Source organism: Mustela putorius, unplaced genomic scaffold, assembly GCF_011764305.1.
Source record: "Mustela putorius furo isolate JIRA1106 unplaced genomic scaffold, ASM1176430v1.1 tig00003898_pilon_pilon_pilon, whole genome shotgun sequence".
In the NCBI taxonomy this organism is placed as follows: Eukaryota; Metazoa; Chordata; class Mammalia; order Carnivora; family Mustelidae; genus Mustela; species Mustela putorius.
The window spans coordinates 17,632,027-17,656,102 of NW_025422047.1; the positions used below are offsets into that span (position 1 = coordinate 17,632,027).

The 24,076-nt window shown below is 42.5% G+C and overlaps 2 protein-coding genes across 4 annotated transcripts in view; one reads left to right on the plus strand and one right to left on the minus strand.

The window, feature by feature from the left end:
- The window catches only part of TMOD3 (tropomodulin 3), a 76,581-nt gene extending 68,581 nt beyond the window's left edge, over positions 1 to 8,000 (plus strand). For both annotated transcript variants that reach the window (XM_004755422.3, XM_013057682.2), the window contains exons 8-10: positions 221 to 364; positions 1,244 to 1,388; positions 4,860 to 8,000. In XM_004755422.3, the coding sequence (XP_004755479.1) occupies positions 221 to 364; positions 1,244 to 1,388; positions 4,860 to 4,894 (324 nt within the window). In that variant the 3' untranslated portion in view covers positions 4,895 to 8,000. The remainder of the gene's footprint in view (positions 1 to 220; positions 365 to 1,243; positions 1,389 to 4,859) is intronic.
- Positions 8,001 to 10,612: 2,612 nt separating this feature from the next.
- Positions 10,613 to 23,266, minus strand: LOC101682787 (RNA polymerase-associated protein LEO1). 2 transcript variants are annotated; one of them, XM_004755418.3, is made up of 10 exons: positions 22,534 to 23,266; positions 21,967 to 22,292; positions 19,978 to 20,072; positions 18,749 to 18,894; positions 17,533 to 17,617; positions 16,354 to 16,448; positions 15,719 to 15,853; positions 13,806 to 13,944; positions 12,771 to 12,930; positions 10,613 to 11,139 (listed from the first exon to the last, which is right to left on the minus strand). In XM_004755418.3, the coding sequence occupies exons 3-10, from the start codon at positions 20,056 to 20,058 to the stop codon at positions 11,084 to 11,086; spliced, it is 897 nt and encodes a 298-aa protein (XP_004755475.1). In that variant the 5' UTR covers positions 20,059 to 20,072; positions 21,967 to 22,292; positions 22,534 to 23,266; the 3' UTR covers positions 10,613 to 11,083. The 2 variants fall into 2 exon arrangements, with proteins under 2 accessions (XP_004755475.1, XP_044923886.1); XM_045067951.1 differs by having other exon boundaries at positions 13,806 to 13,941; positions 22,534 to 23,265.
- Positions 23,267 to 24,076: the final 810 nt, after the last annotated feature.

Consider the following 24,076-nt stretch of genomic DNA (forward strand, 5'->3'; position numbering starts at 1 on the left):
ATATTACCCACAGAGGATTACGTGTGACAAATCTAAATACCGTGACAGGGCATGTGTGAAAAATAGGTATGAGACCTATGAAGTTGTGTGTCAGCCTAAAAACAGTCTAATGAGAAACATCAGAGCAGTTCTGCTAATTACTGTATTTGTTTACAGCAGGTAGAATATATGCTGGGTACTGTCAATTTCTATCTCTAAATATTTTCTTTATAATTTCTAGGCTTTTGCTGATATGCTGAGAGTGAACAAAAATTTGAAGAGCTTAAATATAGAGTCCAACTTTATTACAGGAGTTGGGATTCTAGCCCTGATTGATGCTCTAAGAGATAATGAAACCCTGGCAGAGCTCAAGATTGACAATCAGGTCAGTGTTCTACAGCAGTAACTGAGGAAGCCGTGGAGGGGTTGGGGACTCAGGAGGCAGGTGGAAGGGGGGCATTTGGGGAAGGTGGTGGTCTGAAAGGGGATGAGGACATTTGAAGCATCCAGAATATTAACATTCTGAGTATGGGTTTGAACATATTCATAGAGTTGTGCAGCCATCACCACTAATTTCAGAACGTTTTCATCACCCTTCCCGCCAGCCCTGGCAACCATTAACCCTTCTGTCTCTGCACATTTGTGTACAAACGGAATGATACAATATGCAGTCTCTGTGTCTACCTTCTTTCTAGCGAAATATTAGCGAAATATTCTGCAGGTTCATCCATGTTGTGATATGTGTCGGTAGGTACTCTTTTTGATGCCTGAATAATCTATTACATGTGGGTCGTTTCTACTTTTTAAATATTGGGAATAATGTTGATATGAACATTCATATACAAGTTTTTATATGAACATAGGTTTTCATTTCTCATGGGTACATACCTAGGAGTGGAATTGCAGAGTCATGTGGTCAATAACTCTGTGTTTAACTTTCTGAGGAATGGCCGCGTTGTTTTCCACAGCAATTGCACCATTTCGCACTTGTACCAGCATGTGTGAGCTTCCCAATTTTCCCACATTCTGGCCAACACTATAATGGGTATGAAGTGGTATCTCCTTCTGGCAATCCAGTTTTTTTGGTGTCTGTATAAACATACACTGAGCTTCAAAATTTTGTTTCTCCTGTGTAAGTATGTTTAAGAATTGGGAAAATTTAAAGAGACCAGCAAAATCATCATTTATCTGAATGTCTTAGTCTTGACTTACCTTGAAAAGTATTTTGATCTAATTTATTAATACTATTCTTTAATTATTCCAGAGGCAGCAGTTGGGAACAGCTGTAGAATTGGAAATGGCCAAGATGCTTGAGGAAAATACAAATATCCTTAAATTTGGATATCAGTTTACACAGCAGGGACCCCGGACCAGGGCAGCTAATGCTATAACAAAAAACAATGACTTGGGTAAGACAGATGCGTTTCAAATCAAATTTCTGAATTGTGTCATTAAGCTAATGTATTAGAGGGACTTTTTTTTCCAGTAAGTTTCAACACGGAATTTTGGGCCTTTGATTTTAAAATCTGCACAGCCCTTTTTATATTGATTGAATTAGAGTTCAGTTTAAGCACAGTTGTAAGTGATTACGGGGTTCGTGGGTGAAATTCTCCTGAAACAAACATTTCACAGCTTTAAGCTAACAGTTTTCTACTAGAAACATAAATGCATCCTGGAACAAAAATTTTGTTTTCAGTTACAAGTCACCTCTTGGAGCTATTAAAGATTTCAGCATTTCAGGAAAGTTTTTTTCCCTTTTTATCAAACAGGCCTACATAGAAATTCATTTTTACATATAAAATATGGCTTATAGTTTCGATCCAAGTTTTATAGCATGTGGCATATAAGTGTCTGCCGTCCTCACCGGCCTCCCAAACGTAGCCATTACTGGGCAGTTTGTCTTCTCGCTGCACACTCCTACTGAAAATACCGCTGAGGCTTGGGTTTCTGTTTGAAATAAGTTTTTCCAGCCAAGGCTGAATTAAAGAATATGATGCTTATAATTTTGTTTCTACATGTTTCCAATAATTGGCTCTTCTTTTAAGTTTGGTGTTTGTTATTGAAATATTTTTAAAAATATGTTTAGACAAGAATTAAAATAAGACTTCTTAAAGAGAGTAACACTTCAAAGTGATGCAGTTCTTTTAAACTTCAGCCATATTTGTGTTTGCATTCTTTAAAGGTTTCTAAAGTAAAGAAGTTACAGCTTCCTTTTCTCAACCCAAATTACTGTGAAGAGTGTTAGTTCAAACCCTGTCTATCCCTTGAGGACTTCGTTTCTCACAGAAGATTTTAGTCCCTTGCATTTTAGAAATTTGGTGTGTTTTCTCAGTGTAACTTGCAAAGTCATGCTAATTACATGGAGAATCAACAGTATACCAAAAGATGAGAGAACACATGGAAAATACTTCCTGGGCTGCTTCATGTTGACACTGTGCTGCTGAGTGGGTGTCCACGGCCATGTGTAATTGAGGAGGTGGAGGCAGAGGCCACACTGAAGGTGTGGTCTGACGTGAAACCAAGTGAGAAAAAGCAAACAGCTTTGTGTGGGTAGCTCTGGAGACACCCCCCCACCTCATGCTCGCTCTTTCTGAGCCAAGCCAGAGTTTCAGACATGAGATGAGAATAGGAACTTTCCTGGAGTGGGGAAGTACATGGATAAAACCTCACATTTGGGATCACGGTAGTTATTTATAGGCTGAGGACAGCATGCAGTCTGTAAAAATGGACTCTCATTGCTGGCCGCTGTCTCCAGAGTAAACTTGCAGAAGTACTTGCTTCTGGAAGCTAACACAGCAGATAAAAAGGCAGTGCTGGTAGTAGGCACTAAAATTAGATGGGAAGAAACAGTTTCTTCGGATTTTTTGGCAGGAACATTTGAGAGCCATTATTGACCATTGGATGCTTGATTAAAATGAACTTAAAAAAACCCGTATATTTTATTCTTCTAGAGATTGGATGTGAGGTTAGAATTTATTTGCAATTGATCATAAAGTATTGAGAACTGCTATTAGTGGAGTGGGTTTTAGAAAGAAATTGCCAAAATATTATTAATAGGTGGGACACCTGGGTCGTTATCTGTCTCCGTTGAGTATCTGCCTTCGGCTCAGGTCATGATCCCAGGGTCCTGGGATCGAGCCCCGCAGCAGGGAGCCTGCTTCTCTCTCTGCCTGCCGCTCCCTCTGCTTGTGCTGACAAATAAAACCTTTTAAAAAATGAGTTCATAGGGCCAGATTTATGAGCCTCTCATCTAGCAGCTGAACCGAGAAACTGCTGGTAGCAAGTAGGCACTGAGTAAGGAAGAGTCCGACCTGGTTCTTGGCCCCGTCTTCTGCCGTGCGTGCTCCCAGCACCCTCTGCTCGTTTCCCAGACCTATGTTTTGGTCTTGGCACACAAGTCAAGGCGCCAAGCATCAAGACCCTGTGCTAGTACTAGCAGTCTGGCATGTAGCTGCCAGAAAGACCTCAAAGATCAAAATTTGAAACATACACTCCCCAGGCATCTAGTTTTCTTCATTTTGCACGTGGGGCTATATCAGATCTTTTAGTGTTGATTCTGATGTCTTACCTCTCATAGTTTCCTGTTTGTTGAAATAAACCTACCTACTCCCATCTCTCCAGCTACGAAGTGTCCTCGCTGCGAGCAGCAGGCAGGGTCCACAGCACACATGCAGTATTTATGTGAACTCTGAGTCTCCTATTACTGTCCTCACGCCAGCTAACCACATCATTTCCAACCTTTTTGGTCTGCTCCCTTCTGTCACAGACCTCCTTTACATGTGTTACTTATGACATGCATTTTAATATCTGAAATGCTCTGCCAATAATATGTAAACCCTGCTGCAATTCAGCATTCACTTGGAAAGAATCTACCCAAAAGGGTTAATTTGGTTTGTCTTTCAAGAAAGTGTATCTGTATTTTTCAGAGATCTATATATATGAATCAGGTTTGTATTTGAGGACTTAAGTCCCTGATTTTTTTCCCTTAATATTTCAGTAAACATGCACGACTTGCTTTTTGTTAACATGGACTAAAATTAGAGTCAAGGTTGCATTCAGCTAAGTAGAAGAACGCTCATGGGAGCTTGATACTTCAGTTCTCCCAGGTTTTGCTTTCTAGCCAGCACCCATCCAATGGCTGGAGAAGCTTTTTTGCACATCATTTGAATGTCTGCTTGAAGACCCTATCCTACCATCACCGAGTATGGCCTACTAGTTTGGGGCCACCAGTCTGTGAAGTGGCCGAGGGCGCCTGAGACATAAGTACCTTTCTTTTGTTCCATCCACTAGACTAGTTCACTGATCACTTTGGTGGCCAGAGCTTATGTTCGCCAGATAGTATCTCACCACATTACTAGGGGCTGAGGCGTGCATCACTTTGTATTTTGTTGTTTTGTCAGAGCCCAGTTGATTTTGTAGGAGACACTAGAAGGAAAATTTGGAGAACAGTAGCAAGTCACTTACCTTTAAAATGATAAAAATATTTTTGTTCTTTCACAAACTAAGGAAATGGGTTGTCAGAAGAGCATGCAGATCATTATTTTTAATAAGTCATTGTCGTAACAGGTATCAGTTTTTTTAAAATAACAAATACGACGGGCGCAGTGATGTGAAGGAGAACGTGGAGCAGTGCTGTAGACTTCCCTGCTCCCGTGGGAGCTCAGTGGAGCGGAGGGCATGTGCTTCGCATGCCCAAGCCCCTCAGTTCTCAACACATGGCAGTGATGAAGGATGTGAATTTTAATGGCTTGTGAACAACAAATGGATATTTCATTTCTGTACAGCTCTGACTAGATCGTACAGAAACTTGTTCCTTACAAGCAATTAACATTGTACAAAAGTAACCAGGATTTTTAACACACTTTCTTTTTTTCTCACAGTTCGCAAAAGACGAGTCGAAGGAGACCACCCCTAAGTCCACCAAGATCCAATCTTTGGGAGACTTGAAGAGGTCACTAGGAGCTTATGGTGGTGTCAGATGTAAGATTTTCCTGGGTAGAAGGGAAGAGACTGGAAATCTTTTTTTTTTTTTTTTAAACTACATGTATCTTTTTTCTAGTTTATGTTGTTAACAGTTTCAAATTATAAAATCAATAGTAGGTGGTATTTTGTATTTTATAACATTTCTTCTTTCTGCTAAAATCAATTTTAATTTAGCTTAATTAAATGGATTGTGAGGAGTCATGAGTTAAAAAATACAATTGTGAAAGAAGTTTAGGAAATCATTTATATAGAATACTATGAACGGTTTAAGGACCAATCTTTTTTAAATCATAAAGGGACCTAATAGAAGAATTGCCTTTGCACCTGTTAGGTACAAGACCCTCATCAGAGCTTTCTTTCCTTATCCCATCGCATGGAGCCCTTTCCCTGTTTTAGAATACATGAACTTGACAAGAGTGTGCTTTCTGTTTCTATCAAGAAAGCAAAATGCCGGAATTTTAAACCGAGGACTCAAAACCTGGTCCTCTGTTCAGGAGTACAAGCCCATCTCTGGGAGAGACAAAGGGGCCTCCTGCCTCTTGCAGGTCACCACGCTCGCCTGATGGGTGTAAGCCAGCAACATCTAGACTTATTTAAACACAGTCACCAGCTTGGCCGGGTTACGTACTTTGTTTAAAAGTAGAGTGTGTCTAAATTCATTATAGTTTTTTATTTTAATTGGGCATAATTAAATTTTTGTGTAATTTAAAATGTTGTGAAAGCTCATAGTTATCTAAATAGGCAAGCTGTTTTCTGCTCTGTAAAAGACATAGAATCAGCTCTTGGTTATTTAAGAAAAAAGAAGGCTGTTTAATTAAACACATGAAATCAAAGATGATAAAGGTGATGGAATTTGCGTCTGAGGCGCATGCAAAAAGGTCACTGAAACCGATGATTACTCTAAGTAAGGGAGCATCTGGCCTGAGCAGGCATCAGCTGTCACACTGCATTGTGAGAAATTGTGCATGCTCTGCAGGATTGCAGAGATGGTCATGACTCACCTCGTGACGCTTGCTATGAACCAGTAAGGGAAACTGTCCTTCATCAAGCTAATGTTTATTACTTTTCATCGTATACTGTTTTGTCCACATTGTGTAAAAGGAATCTCATGAGAAGAGTTTCTTCCTGCCGCCCATGGTCACAGCGTTCAAATGATCACGTGAACAGTGTACTAGTGTACTCGTGTAGGCTGCCTCCTGCCCAGGCGGAGAGACAGGGGATTTGGACCTGGATTCCGGCTCTGTTTCAGGGCTGCCCCTGGAGCAGAAGATGGCAGAGCCATCCCAGCTACAAGAGACAAGGCAGGAAGAAATTGGGAGTATCCTGACCACCAGAATTCAGGCCTGGCTGGATCATTTACAGGGAATAAAGGGAAGAATCCCATTTAAGAGTGGGGGATAGGTAGGTTGATTCTTTAAAGAACGGTTTTTGAAATTGAGTTACAAAATGTCACCCCTTTGACTTGGGCTGGACGGTTTACTTTAATGAGCCAGGCAGCATCTTGTGTACTCGCTGATAAGCCTTCTCGACGGGTGAATGCTTCCCTCGTAAGAATTGGTTGTCTTTATTTTTTTCTGAGTCAGTATCCAGTGTTTCAGAGGGGCCAAAGATTGACTTTGCACTATTCCCTTTAAGTTAGAAACCATTGATACTCTTTTTTGAAGTTAGCAAGTATTTCTGTCTCTTCATATACAGCTTTGGAGATGTACTTGATTCTAGAGACTGCTCACCTGCCACAGGGTGGGGAGCGAGCACGCAGCAAGGGTCCCCACTACGCTAACAGCAAGGCCTCCTTGCTTGCACTGTCCTTAAGTTGGTGAATTGAGAAGTATGTTAGCCCTTCTACCACATGTTGTTTAGATATAGGTTGGTGGGGCCCTACCCAGTATGTATATTGTACTTATGGGTAATATCTTTTTCATTTATGACTTACCGAAGTATGAAGCAGTGTTTTGCTTGTACCATAACAGTTCGTTATAAGGTTAAAGAAAACATTTTTTCATAATTATCTTTAAAGATGACCATTCATCCAATTGAATACAGAAAATCAAGAATTATAAGGGAGGAAACTGATGTTTACTTTGATCTTTAAGATTCTGGCACCTCTTAACCATTTAGTAACTTACAGTATTTCTACATAGCTTTAAAATGTTGTAATATGGGGCACCTGGGTGGCTCAGTGGGTTAAAGCCTCTGCCTTTGGCTCAGGTTATGATCCCAGGGTCCTGGGATCGAGCCCCACATCGGGCTCTCTGCTCAGCAGCGAGCCTGCTTCCCCCTCTCTTTGCCTACTTGTAATTTCTCTGTCAAATAAATAAATAAAATCTTTAAAAAATAAATAAATAAATAAATAAATGTTGCAATAGATTAGGGTTCTGAATAGTCTTAATTTTTAAATCAAAGATTTTGTAAGGCCTTAAAACATTCTGTAGGCTAACCAATTTAAACATATCTGGTTATCAAATCAAAGAATACTCTTTGCACTTTCAAATTGCTTTTTAAAAATCTTTTAATTTCCCATTTTGTACAATTTTACATTCATATTTTTCTGAAGTTGATTTTGCAAGTATGTCTATATGAAATTGTATGTATTGAAAAAAGCAATATTAATACTGATATTAAAATGCATTTTGGTGCTATAAACTTGTAGCTTAAATCTAGTAGAAGTCTTAAGTATACATAAAATACATTTCATAAGGGTGCCTGTCATTTAGAAGACCAGATAAACATTCTGTTTTAAAAAAAAATAGCGGATTATTAGAGAGTTCAAGGAGAATTATCTCATTAAATTGCCAATTCCTGTTATTTGAATGGAGTACCCCACACACTCATTTTGTGCAGTAGGTGCACTCTGGAAAAGTTAATGTAAATAGAACTTTGTAAATTGTTTTTTCTTTGACAGTATCTGATGTATTTTCACTGAAAAAGGGGATTCCATGGTATAATAAAAATTAGAAAAATGCTTTGATAAAATGTTAGTCATGTTCTGTTTTACATTTTATTTAATCCTTGCTGCCATTAAAGTAAGATGAGATTGATGAGGTGTCATGAAATCTGCTATTTGGGATTCTGTACTCGCAGGGCAACTCTCCCACGCCCTTACCTTTTGGTGTCAGGACGCACAGGCACCTCCCCGCAGACCGGAGGGTGATACGCTCTCCCGGCACCCCAGCAGCTGCCATCCTCTGCGAGTTCAGTCTTGTCCCTTCGCCCGTTCATCACCGTGCCCCTTCACTCTTTTAAAACCGTGTTTTTCTAATATTACTGATATAATTAACATATAACTGTATTAGCTGAAGGTAGGTAACATGATGTGACATATGTCTATATCGCAAAATATCTACCCCAAGTTTAGTTAACATCTGTCCCCTCACACAGTTAAAAACAATGATTTTTCCTGCGGTGAGAACTTTTAGGATCTACTTTCTCAGCAACTTTCCAGATCTGTAATACGGCATTGTTAACTGGGGTCACCATGCTGTCCTCAGGGTTTAGGGTTTGTTCATCAAACTTCTAGCTCTTACCACCTCCATGGTGTCTTCCACACCCTACCCCTGCCTTGGGCAACCACCAGGCTATTCTAGGCCTGAGGTCAGTGTTTTTAGATAATCAAATAAATGAGATCATACAGTATTTGTCTTTCTCTGGCTTAGTTCACTTAGTATAATGCCTTGACGGCCACTTCACTTGTGCATACTATTAGCTGAACACAAGGCTCCCACGGGAACCAAATACACAATGTACCAGAACCACTCCTGTTGCCCTTGGACAAGGGTTTGAGTTCTTGGATCTAACCATCTATCAAACTGTCTTCACTGTCAGCTCTGACAAGTCATCTTTCTAGATCATTCTCACTGTAAGACTTGCTTACCAAAGAAATACTTCACTATTTTTAAATTCAGAAAATGTATTTATAAGCAGAGTTTATATTTTTACATCATTGTAATTTGGTCCTTCTATTCTGCATTAGAATTTAGCTCCATAAGTCTTGTTACTCAAATATTACTGATATTAAATATACTGATAATTAAATAAAGCTTGATTCCTAACAGTGAAGTTTCTTTTGAAGACTATGTACTATAGGCATTTAGAACTTCCATCATACTGAAATAATTTCAATAAAGTTTATCAAAAATTCTATAGACTTGAACTTGAAATTTCCCATTAGTTCTTATGTTCTAAACTTTCTAACGTAACCCTTCAGGGACAAGCTTATTTCCTGTAGTTATTCTATCCCAGTCTGTTACAGTAAGCCATATAAAATTGTCAATACTTGACCATCTTTACACTTAAAAATAATGATTTCCTATTATTGAAATACCTTTGGTACCTGGTCTGGTCTGGCCATAAAAGTGAATTGACAAAAGCAAAGAAACAAGAGTCTTATGGACCTCTCAGCCAATCCTACCAGTAAACTAAAGATGATTTTTACAGCAAAGCACCAAATCCACCAAGCAAAAGAGAAAACCTGTGAAATGTGTTTTAATGGGTTTGAGCAATCTTTTAGGGTAAGTGTCCGATAATTAAAGAATTTCAGAATTCTGAAACATAGGGGAATAAAGACCTTCCCACTTCATCTTTAATGTTGGCTGGCCTCCCAGGGATGGCTGTTGGGCTCACTCTCTCCTGCATGTCTGGACGCCTGTCCTCTTTGGAAGTCAGGAGGCTCAGGCCCTTGTACCGTCTGGCACCTTCAGCTCCTAGGAGTCTGAGTGGCCCTGGGGAGACAGTGTCCTCATGACCAACAGAGTTGCCCCTGCTCTTTTAGGGACCAAATGAGAGTGGCCAGCCATATGTGGGTCCAATATCACCAAACGTCTTTTGTCCTTCAAATGTGAAGCTTTCCAGGGCGCCTGAGGGGCTCAGTCTTTAGGTTAAAGCCTCTGTGTTTGACTCAGGTCATGATTCCGGGATCCTAGGATCGAGCCCCGAATCAGGCTCTCTGCTCAGCAGGGAGCCTGCTTCTCCCTCTCACTCTGCCAAATAAATGAATAAAAACTTCTTTAAGAGTGCTTATTTTTTTACTTGGGAGGAAAAAGCTTTGGATAGAGGTATTTCTTTTAATAAAGATTTTATTTACTTGAGAGAGCATGCGAGCAGGAGGGAGGGGCAGAGGGAGAGTCACAAGCAGGCTCCACACTGAGTGCAGAGCCCAACATGGGGCTCGAACCCACTATCCTGAGATCATGACCTGAGCCGAAGGCAGAGACTTAACCAACTGAGCCACCAACGTGTCTCTGGTCTTAAAGTTCTTTAAACCTCAGCTTCCAAGTCTGTAAAGTGGGACTAACAACATCTGCCTCCTGGTTATTCTGAGGATTAGAACTAGTAGGGCCAGCATGGTGCTTGGCAAAGCATTTGGCATCGAGTGACCCCTCCCATGGTGTGCCTGCTCTGACAAGACCACAGGGCCATGTGGTCAACAGAAAGTTTGTGCCATACCTATGGAAATAAACGACAATCCACAGATGGGCCGCAGACCCAGCTAAGCAGGACAGGAGGACATCCTGAAGAGGCGATACCTGACTTGAACTTCCAAAGCCCACCTTGGGATCCAGCAGGGAGGATGAGGTGGGGCAGAGCAGCCAAATGCACAAAAACCCAAGACCCAGAACAGTTAGGGAAAAATGGATTTTCTGAAGTCACAGACTTGCTTCTGAACATTTTTTATTCACAAGTAGGATTATGCAAAAGCGATTCAATTCATCATTTCAACCAAAACAAGTCATGTCATGATTGCTTTAAAACAAACTGTTGGAAACAATATACAGTTGTCTGCTGAATAATGGGTTTAGGAGTGCCAACTCTGCACAGTCGAAAAGCCGAGAATAACTTTTACCTCCCCAGAAACTTAACTGCTAATCGTTTACTGCTGACCAGAAGCCTTACTGATAACACAGTTGATACATATTTTGCTTGTTAAATGTATTATATATTCTTATAATAAAACAAGCTAGAAAAAATTTATGAAGAAAACCAAAAGGAAGAGAAAATTCATTACAGCACCGTACCATATTTATATTAAAAAAAAAAAAAAAAAAGCTGTAAGTGGACCCGCGCAGTTCAAACCTGTATTCCTCAAAGGTCAGTACAATGTATACATGAAGGCACGTTTTATACTTTAGTCATTTTCTTCCTCTTCACCCCCCACTTTCCTCTTTCCGGAGGCCTCATCTCCTGAACAGATACAAAAGGGAAGATGTAAAATTCAATATCGAATGTTTCTAGGAATTCTGTCTACCATTGTTTGAGCTATCCTCAATAAAATACTAGCAAACTAAATCCAAAAATGTATTTTTAAAAATTAATTCACCAACTGACCAAGTGGAGGTTCAATATTTGCAACTCAGTTGGGGCTTCTGGGTGGCTCAGTCATTAAGCGTCTGCCTCTGGCTCAGGTCATGATCCCAGGGTCCTGGGATCGAGCCCTGCATTGGACTCCCTGCTCAGCCGGAAGCCTGCTTCTCCCTCTGCCAATCTCTCATGAATAAATAAAATCTTTTTTTAAAAAATTAAAATTAAAAAATAAAGCGGTTCTGAGCTGATGGGGGAGCCAGCCCTTCACATTAGAAGTCCACCCCAAAGCAGCAACCCATGTCCACGACACGAGCCGACTGGGCCTCACAAATCAGGGCTTCTCCTGGGCAACGATCAGGGCAGGAGGGACACTTCCTCCTCACTCTACACTGGCTGACATTCCAATCATATTACTTGAAATATGTTCCCCTGCTTCCTCAGTATTTCACTTCTTCTATCTAAAATTCAGTATATTGGGGCGCCTGGGTGGCTCAGTGGGTTAAAGCCTCTGCCTTCAGCTCAGGTCATAATCTCAGGGTCCTGGGATCGAGCCCTGCATCGGGCTCTCTGCTCAGCAGGGAGCCTGCTTCCTCCCCTCTCTCTCTGCCTGCCTCTCTGCCTACTTGTGATCTCTGTCTGTCAAATAAAATAAATAAAATATTTTAAATAAATAAATAAAAATAATAAAATTCAGTATATTAAAGCCTGTAGTTTTCTGTAGTTTTCTTCTTTTTGTTTTTTTGTTGTTGTGTTTTACAATTTTATTTATTTCAGAGATAGAAGAAAGCATGAGTGGGGAGAGGGAGAAGCCGGCTGCCCACCTGGCAGAAAGCCCAACAAGGGCCTCGATCCAAGGACCCTGGGATCATAACCTGAGCTGAAGGCGGACACTTAATGGAATGAGCCCCCAACATTCTTAAAATTTTGATGAGAAGGGATATATAACTTTCAGACATGCTTAAATGACTTCAATTTGAGAGTTTTTGTTCTGAGAGAGAGTCATCACTTTTATTAAACACCCAACAGCTTTTATGCACATATTAAAAACCACAAAGTTTAGGGCGCTTGGGTGGCTCAGTGGGCTAAAGCCATCAGGTCATGATCCCAGGGTCCTGGGATCGAGTCCCGCATCAGGCTCTCTGCTCAGCGGGGAGCCTGCTTCCCCCATCTCTGCCTGCCTCTCTGTCTACTTGTGATCTCTGTCTGTCAAATAAATAAATAAAATCTTTAAACAAAACAAAACAAAAAACTACAACATTTAAATACTGCATCAATTACACAAGAAGGCAAACTGCTCATTACATGTTTTCCTCCACAAAGACATAAATTATTTAATTGATTTTGTTTATTTTCCTAGCTAAGCTTTTCTGTGGGAAAATGGCCCTAAGAAAAACAGTAAAAATACAAGTCCTCTGTACTGTTATCCTCACTAAATCACAGCGGGGCAGGGAGTAAAAGCCCACCAGCCCCTGCAACCCTCAGAAGACATGTTACCTCCATGCCCAGCTCACCTTGGAGCTCCCGTTGGTAATGGTTTTTAATGGCTTCAGCGTCTTCCTCCTCCTCACAGGCACTGCTGGGGTCCTGGCAGGGGACACTCAGCCCCCGCTGGTTCTGCTTCTCCCACAGATGGATTGTCTCGTGAGTAGAAGCCCTCAATCGTTCTTCTTTCTGTAAAGAAGCAAACCTTTTTAACTGAAAAAATGAACTACCTTTCTGCCCACTTGAACTTAGATTTACTACATTTCTTGTCTTCAGAAAACAGTTCTCTCCATGCCACACCCGTTACCTCACACCGTGATCACTCAGTGCAGTTGAGTTCCAAGGCGTGAAGGGAGCACAGGCTGAAGGGGCAGAAGGCCCCCTCATGCTAACCACCCAGTCAGATCTGGCACACACGTAGCCTCGGGAGCTGTAGTGTCCCCCCTGCTGCCAGGCAGAGCCCAGAGAGCAGCAAGCAGCCTGAGGAACCTCAGCCACGCCCAGTGGACACCTGAGGGAGGCTGTGTCTGCTGACCCGAGACAGACACCCGGCGCGCACGGGCTCCACCGAACTACAGTGGTGAGCAGATGGTCCCGTCTGGGCCCTTCCCCGCCAGAGAGCTTCCCCACAGCTCCTGATGACAGGACGGGGAGGCGCTGGTAGGGGAGGATCCCTGAGCCCCAAAGCAGAACAGTCACACGCGTCCTCCGCCTGGCCGTCCACACACTGGTGTTCACAAGGCAGAGCTGGTGTTGAGAGAGTCAGGAACATCTTTTCGACCTTCCTAGCTATCTGGCTAACAAAGTTTTATGATAGCTGTCAAAGGTTACATTTTTTTAATTATCAGATTTCCCCTGAAATCTCATAAACTGAACAGAGAACACGAGTGTCTGGCTTGCTGTATCTTACCAGTGGCCACTGACATGCCACACTTGGGTTGAAGCTGGCTCCCTGATAGGAGCAAGATAAGATGGTTGTGGCCACACAAAATTGTGAATTAATATTCTGGAAAGTACAGCTTTTAATACCCAAAAAATCCCAGGATAAAGCTTAACCGACGTACTTTAATCATCTCTGTGCGCTGGCATTCAGGGTCACGGCCAGCCATCGGTAAGAGTCTAATCCTCTGGGTCTTTGAGCATCTCTTCTCAAGCGGCAGGGTCATCTTCCTGTGTGTGGCACAGTCTGTAGAGTGAGGTCTGCTGGGAGACAAGAATGCCTCCCTGTAGACTAAGAACAGTCAGAGGCGGTTCTATCAACGCACCAACAGCCATGAACAGTGACCACTACCCCTTCAGCGGAGGGGGAGGCCAGGCCACGGGTCCTGGCACTCTGAGCCTCCTCACTCTCTGCTTCCTCCCTCTGTCCCATCTCCAGCGAATGCCCATGGGGCGAAGTGCAAGTAGAGGAAGGAGGAGAGCAGGAGGTAAGGTCAAAGGCTTTTCCAAAGAAACAACCCCACCCCCCCACCCCCCACCCCCGGAGGACATTCAGAGAGAAAAGAAGGGACAGGAAATCTCAGTTCCATAAGGGTGGTGCAGAGGCCAGAAGTGATTCAAGAATGAAACAGGCATCCCTCCATCTGAATATGATTAGAAGGAAGGTCAAAGCAAGGAGCCTCAGGACAGCACTGGACCGGGAGTCCCCAGTGCAGAAAGCAGTACATCATATCAGAAAGAAGAAAGGGAGATCCTTAGGAGAGCGTCCCTGAGACGGGAGGGAGATTGGCTGTATGGAATGTGAAACACCGAGCACAATGGAAAAAAGCAAGCCATAGAATCCTTTGTCTCTTACACCTCCATTCGAGAAAGCTCGGGAAGAGGCTGGATTTGAACAGCATTTATTACACCAGGTCTCTGCACCGCATGACATCGTATGTATTATTTGACTTAACTGACACTCATCCCTGTGAAGTCAATATTATCTTCATTTTATAGATAAGGAAACTAAAAATTAGAGTGAGGGGCACTTGGGTGGTTCAGTCAGTTAAGCTTCTACCGTAGGCTCAACTCATCGATCCCAGCATCCTGGGGTCGAGCCCCACATTGGGCTCCACGCTCAGTGAGGAGCCTGCTTCTCCCTCTTCCTCTGCCTGCCACTCCCCCTGCTTGTGCGCTCTCTCTCAAATACATAAATTTCTTTAAAAAAATTATAAAGTTGTGTGACCATTATTACAATCTGATTTATTTATTTATAAAGGTTTTATTTATTTATTTGAGAGAGAGAGGGAGAACACAAGTTAGGGTGGGAAGAACAGAAGGAGAGGAAGAAGGCTCCCTGCTGAGCAGGGAGTCCCACAAGGGACTCGATCCCAGAACATGGACATCATGACCTGAGCCAAAGGCAGACACTTAACCGACTGAGCCACCCAGGCACCCCTACAATCTGATTTTAGAACATTTCCATGACCTCAAAAAGAAACCTTGTGCACACTGTTAGTCGGCTAAATGCCCCACTTGGAGGACAGCCGCTGAAAGACAACAGCGCGGGGACCTTAGGGGAAGGCGTGTGCAGGAGCAGAGCCAATAGCATCCAGTGAAAAGGCTAGATATGGAGCACCCGTCGGCTTGGGGTCGAGCCGCAGCCCCTGTGGTCATCTCGCCCTTTTCTCTACCGTGTGCACACATCAACAACAGGCTTATGCTTGGCCAGCCTCCCAGCTAAATTCCATGGAAGGCAAAGGACATGGGCCAGCCGAGCACTGAAGACCAGTCTCCTAGGCCTCCTATCAGGTGCACTGACCACCGTGAATTCATTCACTGGTCTTTTGGTTTATACGGGGGTCTTGGGTTGGTTTTGACAGCGTGGACTGACTCTCTGAGAAACAGCGATCTGTGGTAGAGGTGAACCAAACCACGCGCCTGGTGAGCTGCACCTTGAAATCATGTCTGTCAGAGCTGAGCCAGGCTTTCTGCACGACTCTCCGCCTTGCTGCTCGTTAACTACCAGTAACAACTGGTCAGCATGAACAGTTACCTAAAGGTGAGCTTGGATTTAAACACAGCTTGTCCCTGTAGACCAGTGTCTTCTCGAACGAACAGGTGGTTGTGGTTGCCCTGCATTGGGGCTTTGTAGACATCAAACACTTCACTGCCTAGATGCAGGGAGAGGCTGCAAACAAAAAACTGTTCAGTACTGGGGTGGACATTCGACAAAGCCCACAGTTTCCATTCTCCCCTATAGGCTTTACTGAAAATGCTATGAAACCGTGTCCTGAATTCATGAGAAAAACAGAGGTGCTGTAAATAACATATTCCCTTTTAAAGCCAAAGGTGGTAAAATTCATCCTTCAACTTGAAATATAATTGTTTTGTCATTTTCCCAATCTGTACCACTTCGTAAGACAGAAACACTTTGGTCCCAAAATACCAGTGTGTACTGCCCAATAGCAGCTCCTGCAAGCGAGCTAGCATTAGGCTTTCCCCCCAGGAGGCTGCTACCATGAATCTGATCACATCCTGGGCCCACTTCTAAGGTGTCATCTCCAAGGCCTAGATTTGTTTAATTCTTTAATGGAAGATGGCCCCAAAGTAAGGTCCTGCACAGAGAACCCCGTTCTTCCCAGGCATTCCTCTGGGTCTTCCAGGGCCCTCCGGGCATCATGGGCTCACCTCCCATCTGACCACTTGACCACCCGAGCGTTGCTCTCCTTAATTTCATTTCCTTCCTCGTCCCGGCGTTTCCTCCATCTTATCGTATTTTCTACCTGGTTCAAAAACACAAAAGCATTAGAAAACCAATGTAACAATTGCGTGTTCTTTTTCCCTCCAGTGACTTACAATCATGTGCCAAGAGTTGGTATGTAGTGCTAAAGGAAGCTCACAGGAGAACTAGTGCGTTAGGCAATGCTGAAACCCTCCCCCTACAAACACCGAGAGATACTGGTTAAACTATTTTGTTTAAATCTTTTGCAAGCTCATGGCAGTGGAAGCAGAATCCAAGTATAACGCAGGACGGAGGGATTACCACACACCAGGAGCTCCAAAGAAGAGAGGGTGAGGCTTTGGGTCCACATGGGATAGACAGTTAAAATGGGGACCTGTGCCAATCGCAAGTACACCTGAAGGGCTGTGAACCCGACGAAAGAGGGACCAGTAAGCCTAACCTAGTAAGACAGGGAAGTCCTGGGCATTAAATGAAAAATTAAAAGATAAAAGAATATAAAGTTAAGAAATCAACAATTTCAACTTGAGACTTCTACTTTGCCCTGTTTTTTAGTTCAAAGGTGTCCTACCCATATAGGAGGCAACTCCAAATCACAAAGGTAGCACAAAAATTGGTTCTGCCCCCACAGAAGCTCATCTCCACCCGAAGCAAGAAGACAAGAGCCCTGTGAGAACACCACAGTGTCCTGCCATCCCAGGTCTTCTTGAGAGGAACCGCCTGCAGACAAGGCCTCTCTTTGTGCGTAGTCGGAATCCCATAGAGAGCCTGAGAGAATGCTACTGAGGAAGCTGCAAGGACCTACCCACGATAAAATGCAGAGGCAGTTCATATACCTAAAAATATTTATCCTAAAGGAAGTAGCTAACAATTTTCAAGAATCTTTATCATTACTTCCATTGAAAAATTATAATTGGGAGGAAAAGGTTAGAAAAGTGAGAATTACAGGGATTTTTTAAAAAGGGTATGTAACTTCTCCCCTAAAAATATTCTCAAAAGACATTTCAGTCCTTGTTCTAAAGAGTAAAGATAAAAGATCATTTCATAATCTCGTCTCAAATAATTATCTGTTTTACTTAACAAAAAACTTGGAAAGAAAAAAAAAAGAATCAAGTATAGAATAGTACCTTTAATCTTAACCTGGTTCTATCTTCCTCGTCAAGCACTTTCTCACCTTCAAATTCATCTTCGTAATACTGAGGATCGAAAGGTCTAAAAACCATTTTTTAATCTCATATTAGCCATTTTTGTAATGAATATTATTAATGCTTATAAAATAATCATCTTTACAACATGCACCAATATGTTAAAAGTCACAGAGACAAACAACTTCATGTAATATTTTAAGAAAGTATGCAAATTAGTGTACTTTCTTGAAATCGGATTTTAAAATATCGGAAATAAAATCCAAGTGTGACTAACAATTCCAAGCCTTATTTGAGGAAATAGGTCTTCTAAAATATAAATAAGACATGGTCTTATCTTTCTACTTTTTTTTTTTTAAAGAAAAGTATCCTGCTAATTACTCAAGAGCTTATACACATGAACCTTCACAAAAAATACCCATCAATACTATTTTGTTGTCCAGAATCATTGTCTCTTCTAGCCATAGTGGCTTTTGCACTGAACATTTATGATTTCTCTAGCAAACTTTCTCCATCTCATTTTCTGATTTTTCAGCTTTACACTAGTGAAAAACACCTTTGTCAGCTATCATGCCGGTTTATTTGTAAGTGACAAATGCTAGAAGACTCATTCACATTAGAATTCTCACATTGAGGGACACCTGGGTGTCTGAGTCAGTTGGTCAGGCATCTGCTTTCAGCTCAGGTAGTAATCCCGGAGTCCCAGGATTAAGCACCAAATCAGGCTCCCCACTCATCAGGGAGTCTGCTTCTCCCTCTGACCCTCCCCTCTCTGGTGCACTCTCTAATAAATAAAATCTTTAGGGACACCTGGGTGGCTCAGTCGGTTAAGCATCTGCCTTCGGCTCAGGTCATGCTCCCAGAGTCCTGGGATGGAGACCTTTGTCAGGGTCCCTGCTCAGCAGGAAGCCTGCTTCTCCCTCTGCCTGCTGCTCCCCCTGCTTGTGCTCACCTACTCTCTGACAAATAAATAAATAAAATCTTAATAAAATAAAACCTTTAAAAATAAAATAAAATATCACAGCAGTAACTCATCATTTTTTACCACAGCACATCCTAAATTTACTTTTCCAGAGGTATATGAGGAATCTCCCATCTTTATAATTACCCAACTTATGATAAGAAAAAACATTTACATCTCACATATTTTAAATTAATATCTTGAAAAAAAAAAAAAAACTTTAATCAGTCCTCTTACTTGGGTTCTATGCTGAGAAATTTAGGTAGTTTAACAAAGTACAATTCATTTCCTAAATCAGAGTTGATACTGGGGATTTCTACTTCTATTCTGGTTTCAGAAATCCGCTCTTCCTCCTGTTGGTCCTGAGGCACTCCACGTTCATCCTAAGAGAGGAATCAGGATGTGAGAGCTTGAAGTGAAACTGAAAATGCTCTAGCTCTTCTAGAGTACTGGGAGATACAGATGTGACTGAAAATAAATTCAGATACCACTTCAGAAACAAAAGAGTTAGCAACCCCTCTAGGCCTCTCCCTAAAATTTCATCCTCTCCCCCAAAAATATCACCATGGGAAACAAGATCTTTTAGCCGGCATTACTAGAAAAAATACCAATTTTGTCGACATATCTGGTTTGCATAAGACAGTAAATGACAGAACTGTGAAGACGTACAATCCCCCAGTATGAAGTAACTTTTATAAATCAGAGAAGAAAGTTAAATAGCACACGCTTTCTGGCACAGATTTGTGTTAGGAAAAACTTATATCAGAGACGCCTGGGTGGCTCATTTGGTTAAGCGTCTTCCTGAGGCTCAGGTCCTGATCCCAGGATCCTTGCTTAGCAGGGAGCCTGCTTCTCCTTCTGCTTGCCCCTCCCCCTGCTTGTTTTCTCTCTCTCTCCCTCTAGATCTCTGATAAATAAATAAAATCTTAAAAATCTTAAAAAAAAAAAAAAAGAAAGAAAGAAACAAAGATAGAAAAGAAAAGGAAAACTTAAATCAAGGGGCACCCTTGGTGGCTCAGTCGTTAAGCGTCTGCCTTCAGCTCAGGTCATGATCTCAGGGTCCTGGGATTGAGCCCCCATCAGGCTCCCTGCTCAGCAGGGAGTCTGCTTCTTCCTTTCCTCCCTGCTCATGCTCTCTCTCACTATCTCTACCTATCTCTCTCAAATAAATAAATAAAATCTTTAAAAATAAATAAATGAAAAGAAAAACTTAAAGGTTTTCAAATTACGAGTCTTCACAGTTTAGCCCCAAAGTTTGGCATCAACCTCATTCTGAGCAGTTCTTTCTGTACCTGCAAATATCCACAATTCTCAACATAACTGAGAAAGTCACCCATTCCTCAGGTGTTTCAGACCACTACTCAATTATCAATATCCTCTCTCTATAGAAACCAGACATTTCAGCTTTTGAAGCTTTCTTTTTACTTCGAGCCATGGGACCTGTTGAGGTTAATGATTATACTCACAGCAGGCTGCCCTGGAATAGATTGTTCACTGTCCCCATCGCTCTCTGAAGAAATGTCATCTATGTCTCCAAACAGATCCATGGTCCAACTGTGACCTTCAATGCCAGGAGAAAAACACAAAGTATTAATTTCTCTGAGGTGCTTCATATGGTTTTTAGCCCCTCACTTCAACACTGCCCCAAGATTCAGAAACCAAATCTCCACAAAGCCAACCTTGAATTTGCTCCCTGAGCCTAGCCCCCAGAAGCCTGACAAGTATCTATGGAGAAGGAAGGTGGCCAGTTTGGCTGGTGGAAGGCAAAGCTGCTGTGATAGCCAGCTTTCAACACAGTTCCCAGTGGTTCCTGCCTGATAGTCCTGCCCTTGCAGTCTCCTCCAACATGTGTCACAGTTGGTCTATGTGACCAATAGAATACAACCTCACTTTTAAGGCGAAGCCAAGATATTGTGGCTTTTCCACCTCCTTTCTCTCCTCAGCTCACTGCTCTGGAGAAGGCAGCTGCCATGACATGAGGACACTCAAACTGCTAAGGAGAGGCTCATGGGGCAACTAACTGAGGCCGCCTGCAAAGAGCACGAGTGAGCCATCTTAGAAACAGATCGTCTGTCCCAGGCAAGCCTGTAGATAAAGGATTCTCAGCCAACAGCTTGCCTGGAGCTTCATCAAAGACCATGAGCCACAGCTACCCTGCTAAACCAGTCATGACCCTCAGAAATTATGGAATATTAGATGTTGTTTTCATCTGGCCCTCCCAGGGTAAAAGCTGAGTAGCTGGAGAAGGTGAGGGGTGGTATGCAGGTCACACAAGATAGGTTTAATCCAACACTCTTATCTCCCTAAGCCTTTGGATTCCCTCCACATAATGCCAGGGAAGCTTCATTACAAGTAGGCCACCAGTAGGTTGCAGCTAACTAGCTCTGGACCACCTCCTGCTGTATGTGTTAACACACCAGATCCTGAATATGTAAGTGCCCCAAACCAGTCCATTTGGCCCAAGCTATTGTTATAGTCTGTCCTTCATTTCACATTCCTAGAACATAGTCCCACAGTATTCCCTAGGCTTTTCCCTTTATCAGCAAAGCCTTGTAGTTCTTCTGGCATATAAGCATTTCTTCTTCAGCTAGGAGTTCGTGCTTTGTCAGGGTAGGAGGAGATCCTAGTGATGGGCTGACTGGTAGCAAGTGGGGCAGACAGCATGCAGTTGGCTGAGTCTTGAGGAGAATGGAAACTGCCACAGCTAACATTATTACCATGTTTTCAAGCAAGGAAAGCCCAGGCTCCTCAGACACAGGGAAGCAAACTGCTTCTCAGAGGCATAGAGTGACTAGCAAATGGAGTTTTCCTGTTTCATCTGAGTCCAAAGAGACATCCCACCCTTAGCTTCTTTCTCTAGCAATGTCGTTTCACATGAGAGACTTCAAGAGGCTATGAATTCAACTAATGTTGCAATTCTGCAACCGCACAAGTGAATGTTTAATATTCAGCTACCTCAGCCCTCTGCCTCAGAGACAGGAGATTGTTTAAGGCTGTGAGGAAAGCTCACTGGTTCTCTGGCCCTGACCTGAGCTGAATGTTTAAAGACCTAAGCTTGTAATATTCTTCCATAAGTGCTCCAGGACATTCCGAAGTACCCACCCTCACCACAGTCCGCAGTATAGTCACTACACCTAACAGCCACTTGAGCCCTCAACCAGAGGGGTGATCGGATGCAGTGCCACCAACCATGCGTTACCAGCATCCCCTTTCATTGGCGAGGAGCTCAGACCTGCATTCAAACTCATCTACAAATCACATCTTTGAGGATTTCTCTCCTGGACTACCCAGTCAGGTCCAAGTTGGGAACAGAAAACACACCAGCAGTCTATACAGATAGAATTAAATTTTTTTAAAAAAATTGTTTTTTACTTAGGTTTCCACCTCTAGAAATGAGGGAACGAAGGAAGAGGTGGACTTATTAAACATTAAAAAGTTTAATGTTTAACTCATACCTGAAGAAGTGTCCAGTGGCACTGATGCCTCGGGCGGGGCAGCGCGGGGAGATACAATGAAGCTGGCTCTCCAAGTGCTGGTAAAGCTGCAAACTGGATGAGCTGCTGTGGGAAGGTACTGCCTCTGCTGAGGTGAAGGTGTTTGTGGGCCCTCTTAGAAAAACTGCAAGTTGACAGGAAGCTTCCAGAAAGTTCCATAAATAAACAGGAAGGAGCAATCTCTTCTTTGTTATTCAGTCTTCCAGTCTCTCTCCAGCGCCCCCTAACAGGGGGCAGCTGGCAAAGATGAGATGTGCCTGCAGAATCTTGGCCCCAGCACCACCAAGCTTGGTAAAAAAAAAAAAGGGTGGGTTTGGAGATGAAAAGACAAGAGCTTAATAACGAATACATGTTTCTACTAGTTAAAAAAACAAAAACAAAGTATATTGCCTTAAAAAGGACAGACAGAATGAAGGCTCTTAAAAGCCAGGCATAGTTTTAATAATTTGTTAAACCAAGAAATAGCAAGAGACTGAAGGTTTTGGTGTTAGGCAAGTGGCACACGAGGAAAAAAAAAAAAAGTGGCACCTTGGTGATTTGGGACCTTCTTTTTGGATGTCATTTTTCTTTCTCCATAGTCAGGTTTCAGGTAAGCCTCCCACAACCAGCACTCCCAGACTGTACCAACAGCACTAGAAAGGAAGTTGGGTAGACTCTGTTCATTAGTCTATGTAGAAGAAAATCACAGAAAAGACAAATATGTGTGTGGTAAATTTAAAACATACCTGCACAGGCGCCTGGTTGGCTCAGTCAGTTTCATCAAGTCATGATCTCAGGGTCATGAGATCAAGACCTGAGTCAGCCTCCACGTGGCTGCTTGAGTCTCTCTCCCTCAGCCCCTCCCCTAACTTGTGAGCACATGACCCCACCCCCCAAAATAAATAAACCCTTTAAAAAGATTTTAAAAAATAATACATACCTGAAAATTCTTTGCCATTCCAACCGTCAAGAGGAGTCAAATTTCCTTCCCTTTGAATATAGGTACATATGAGTGACTCACTTTAATCAATAGGTGTTGGATTTGGATGTGATAGGTAATATAGCTTTTACCTGGCTCCCTCTCTTAGGATGCTCAGTTTTGGATCCCAGCCATTATGCTGTGAGAAAGTAGGGCCAGGACTGAGATGCAAAAGTGAGACACTTACCTTGAGTGAAAAATACAAGGGATGTCAAAATCTCAGTGACCTAGATGACCACACTGCAATACAATGTTTTTTATTTATTTTAAAAATACATTTGCTTATTTTAGAGAGTGTGAGTGTGCACACAAGCAGGGGGAGGGTCAGAAGAAGAGGGAGAGAATTCCAAGCTGGCTCTGGCTCCCTGCTGAGCACATGACCACAGGGCTCGATCTCACCACTCTGTGATCATGAGCTGAGCTGAAATCCAGAGTTGGCTGCTTAACTGACTGAGCCACTGAGGAGCCCCAATACAATGTTTTTTAAAGCCTCTTGTGAAAGACCCAGGAATACATTATCAAATTTTTAAGAAAAGCATGGATCCATCCAGCTCTGTACTTGCACAATTCTCCTCACTTGTTTTACCCTAATTTCAGCCATCAGGTCCTGTTTACATAAAATTCTGACATTTTAATCATTATGGATTTTTGCATTAGTTCCATTTTTTTAAACGTCATATATCATGGTATCATTTATCTTGATTACTATAATGGGCTGAATAGAGACCCTCCCACACAAGGTTCATATCTACCCAGAACTTCAGAATGTGACTTTACTTAGCAGTAGGGTCTTTCCAGATATAATTAAGAAGTCTACTGGATAGGGTTGGTCCTAAACACACTGCTTGGTGTCCTTATATAAGGAGAGGAAGACCTGAAGACATACAGAGACACAGAACAAAGGGAAATAAGCCATGTAAAGGCCAAGGAAAGAACAGAGTTCTGCTGCCAAAAGCCAAGGACTGCCAGGAGGCCCCAGAAGCTCGAACACACAGCAAGGCAGGCTTCTTCCCTAGAGCTTTCAGAGGGAGAGTGACCCTGCCAATACTTTGATTTAGGATTTCTAGGCTCCAGAACTGTAAGAGAATACATTTCTGTGGTTTTAAGCTACCC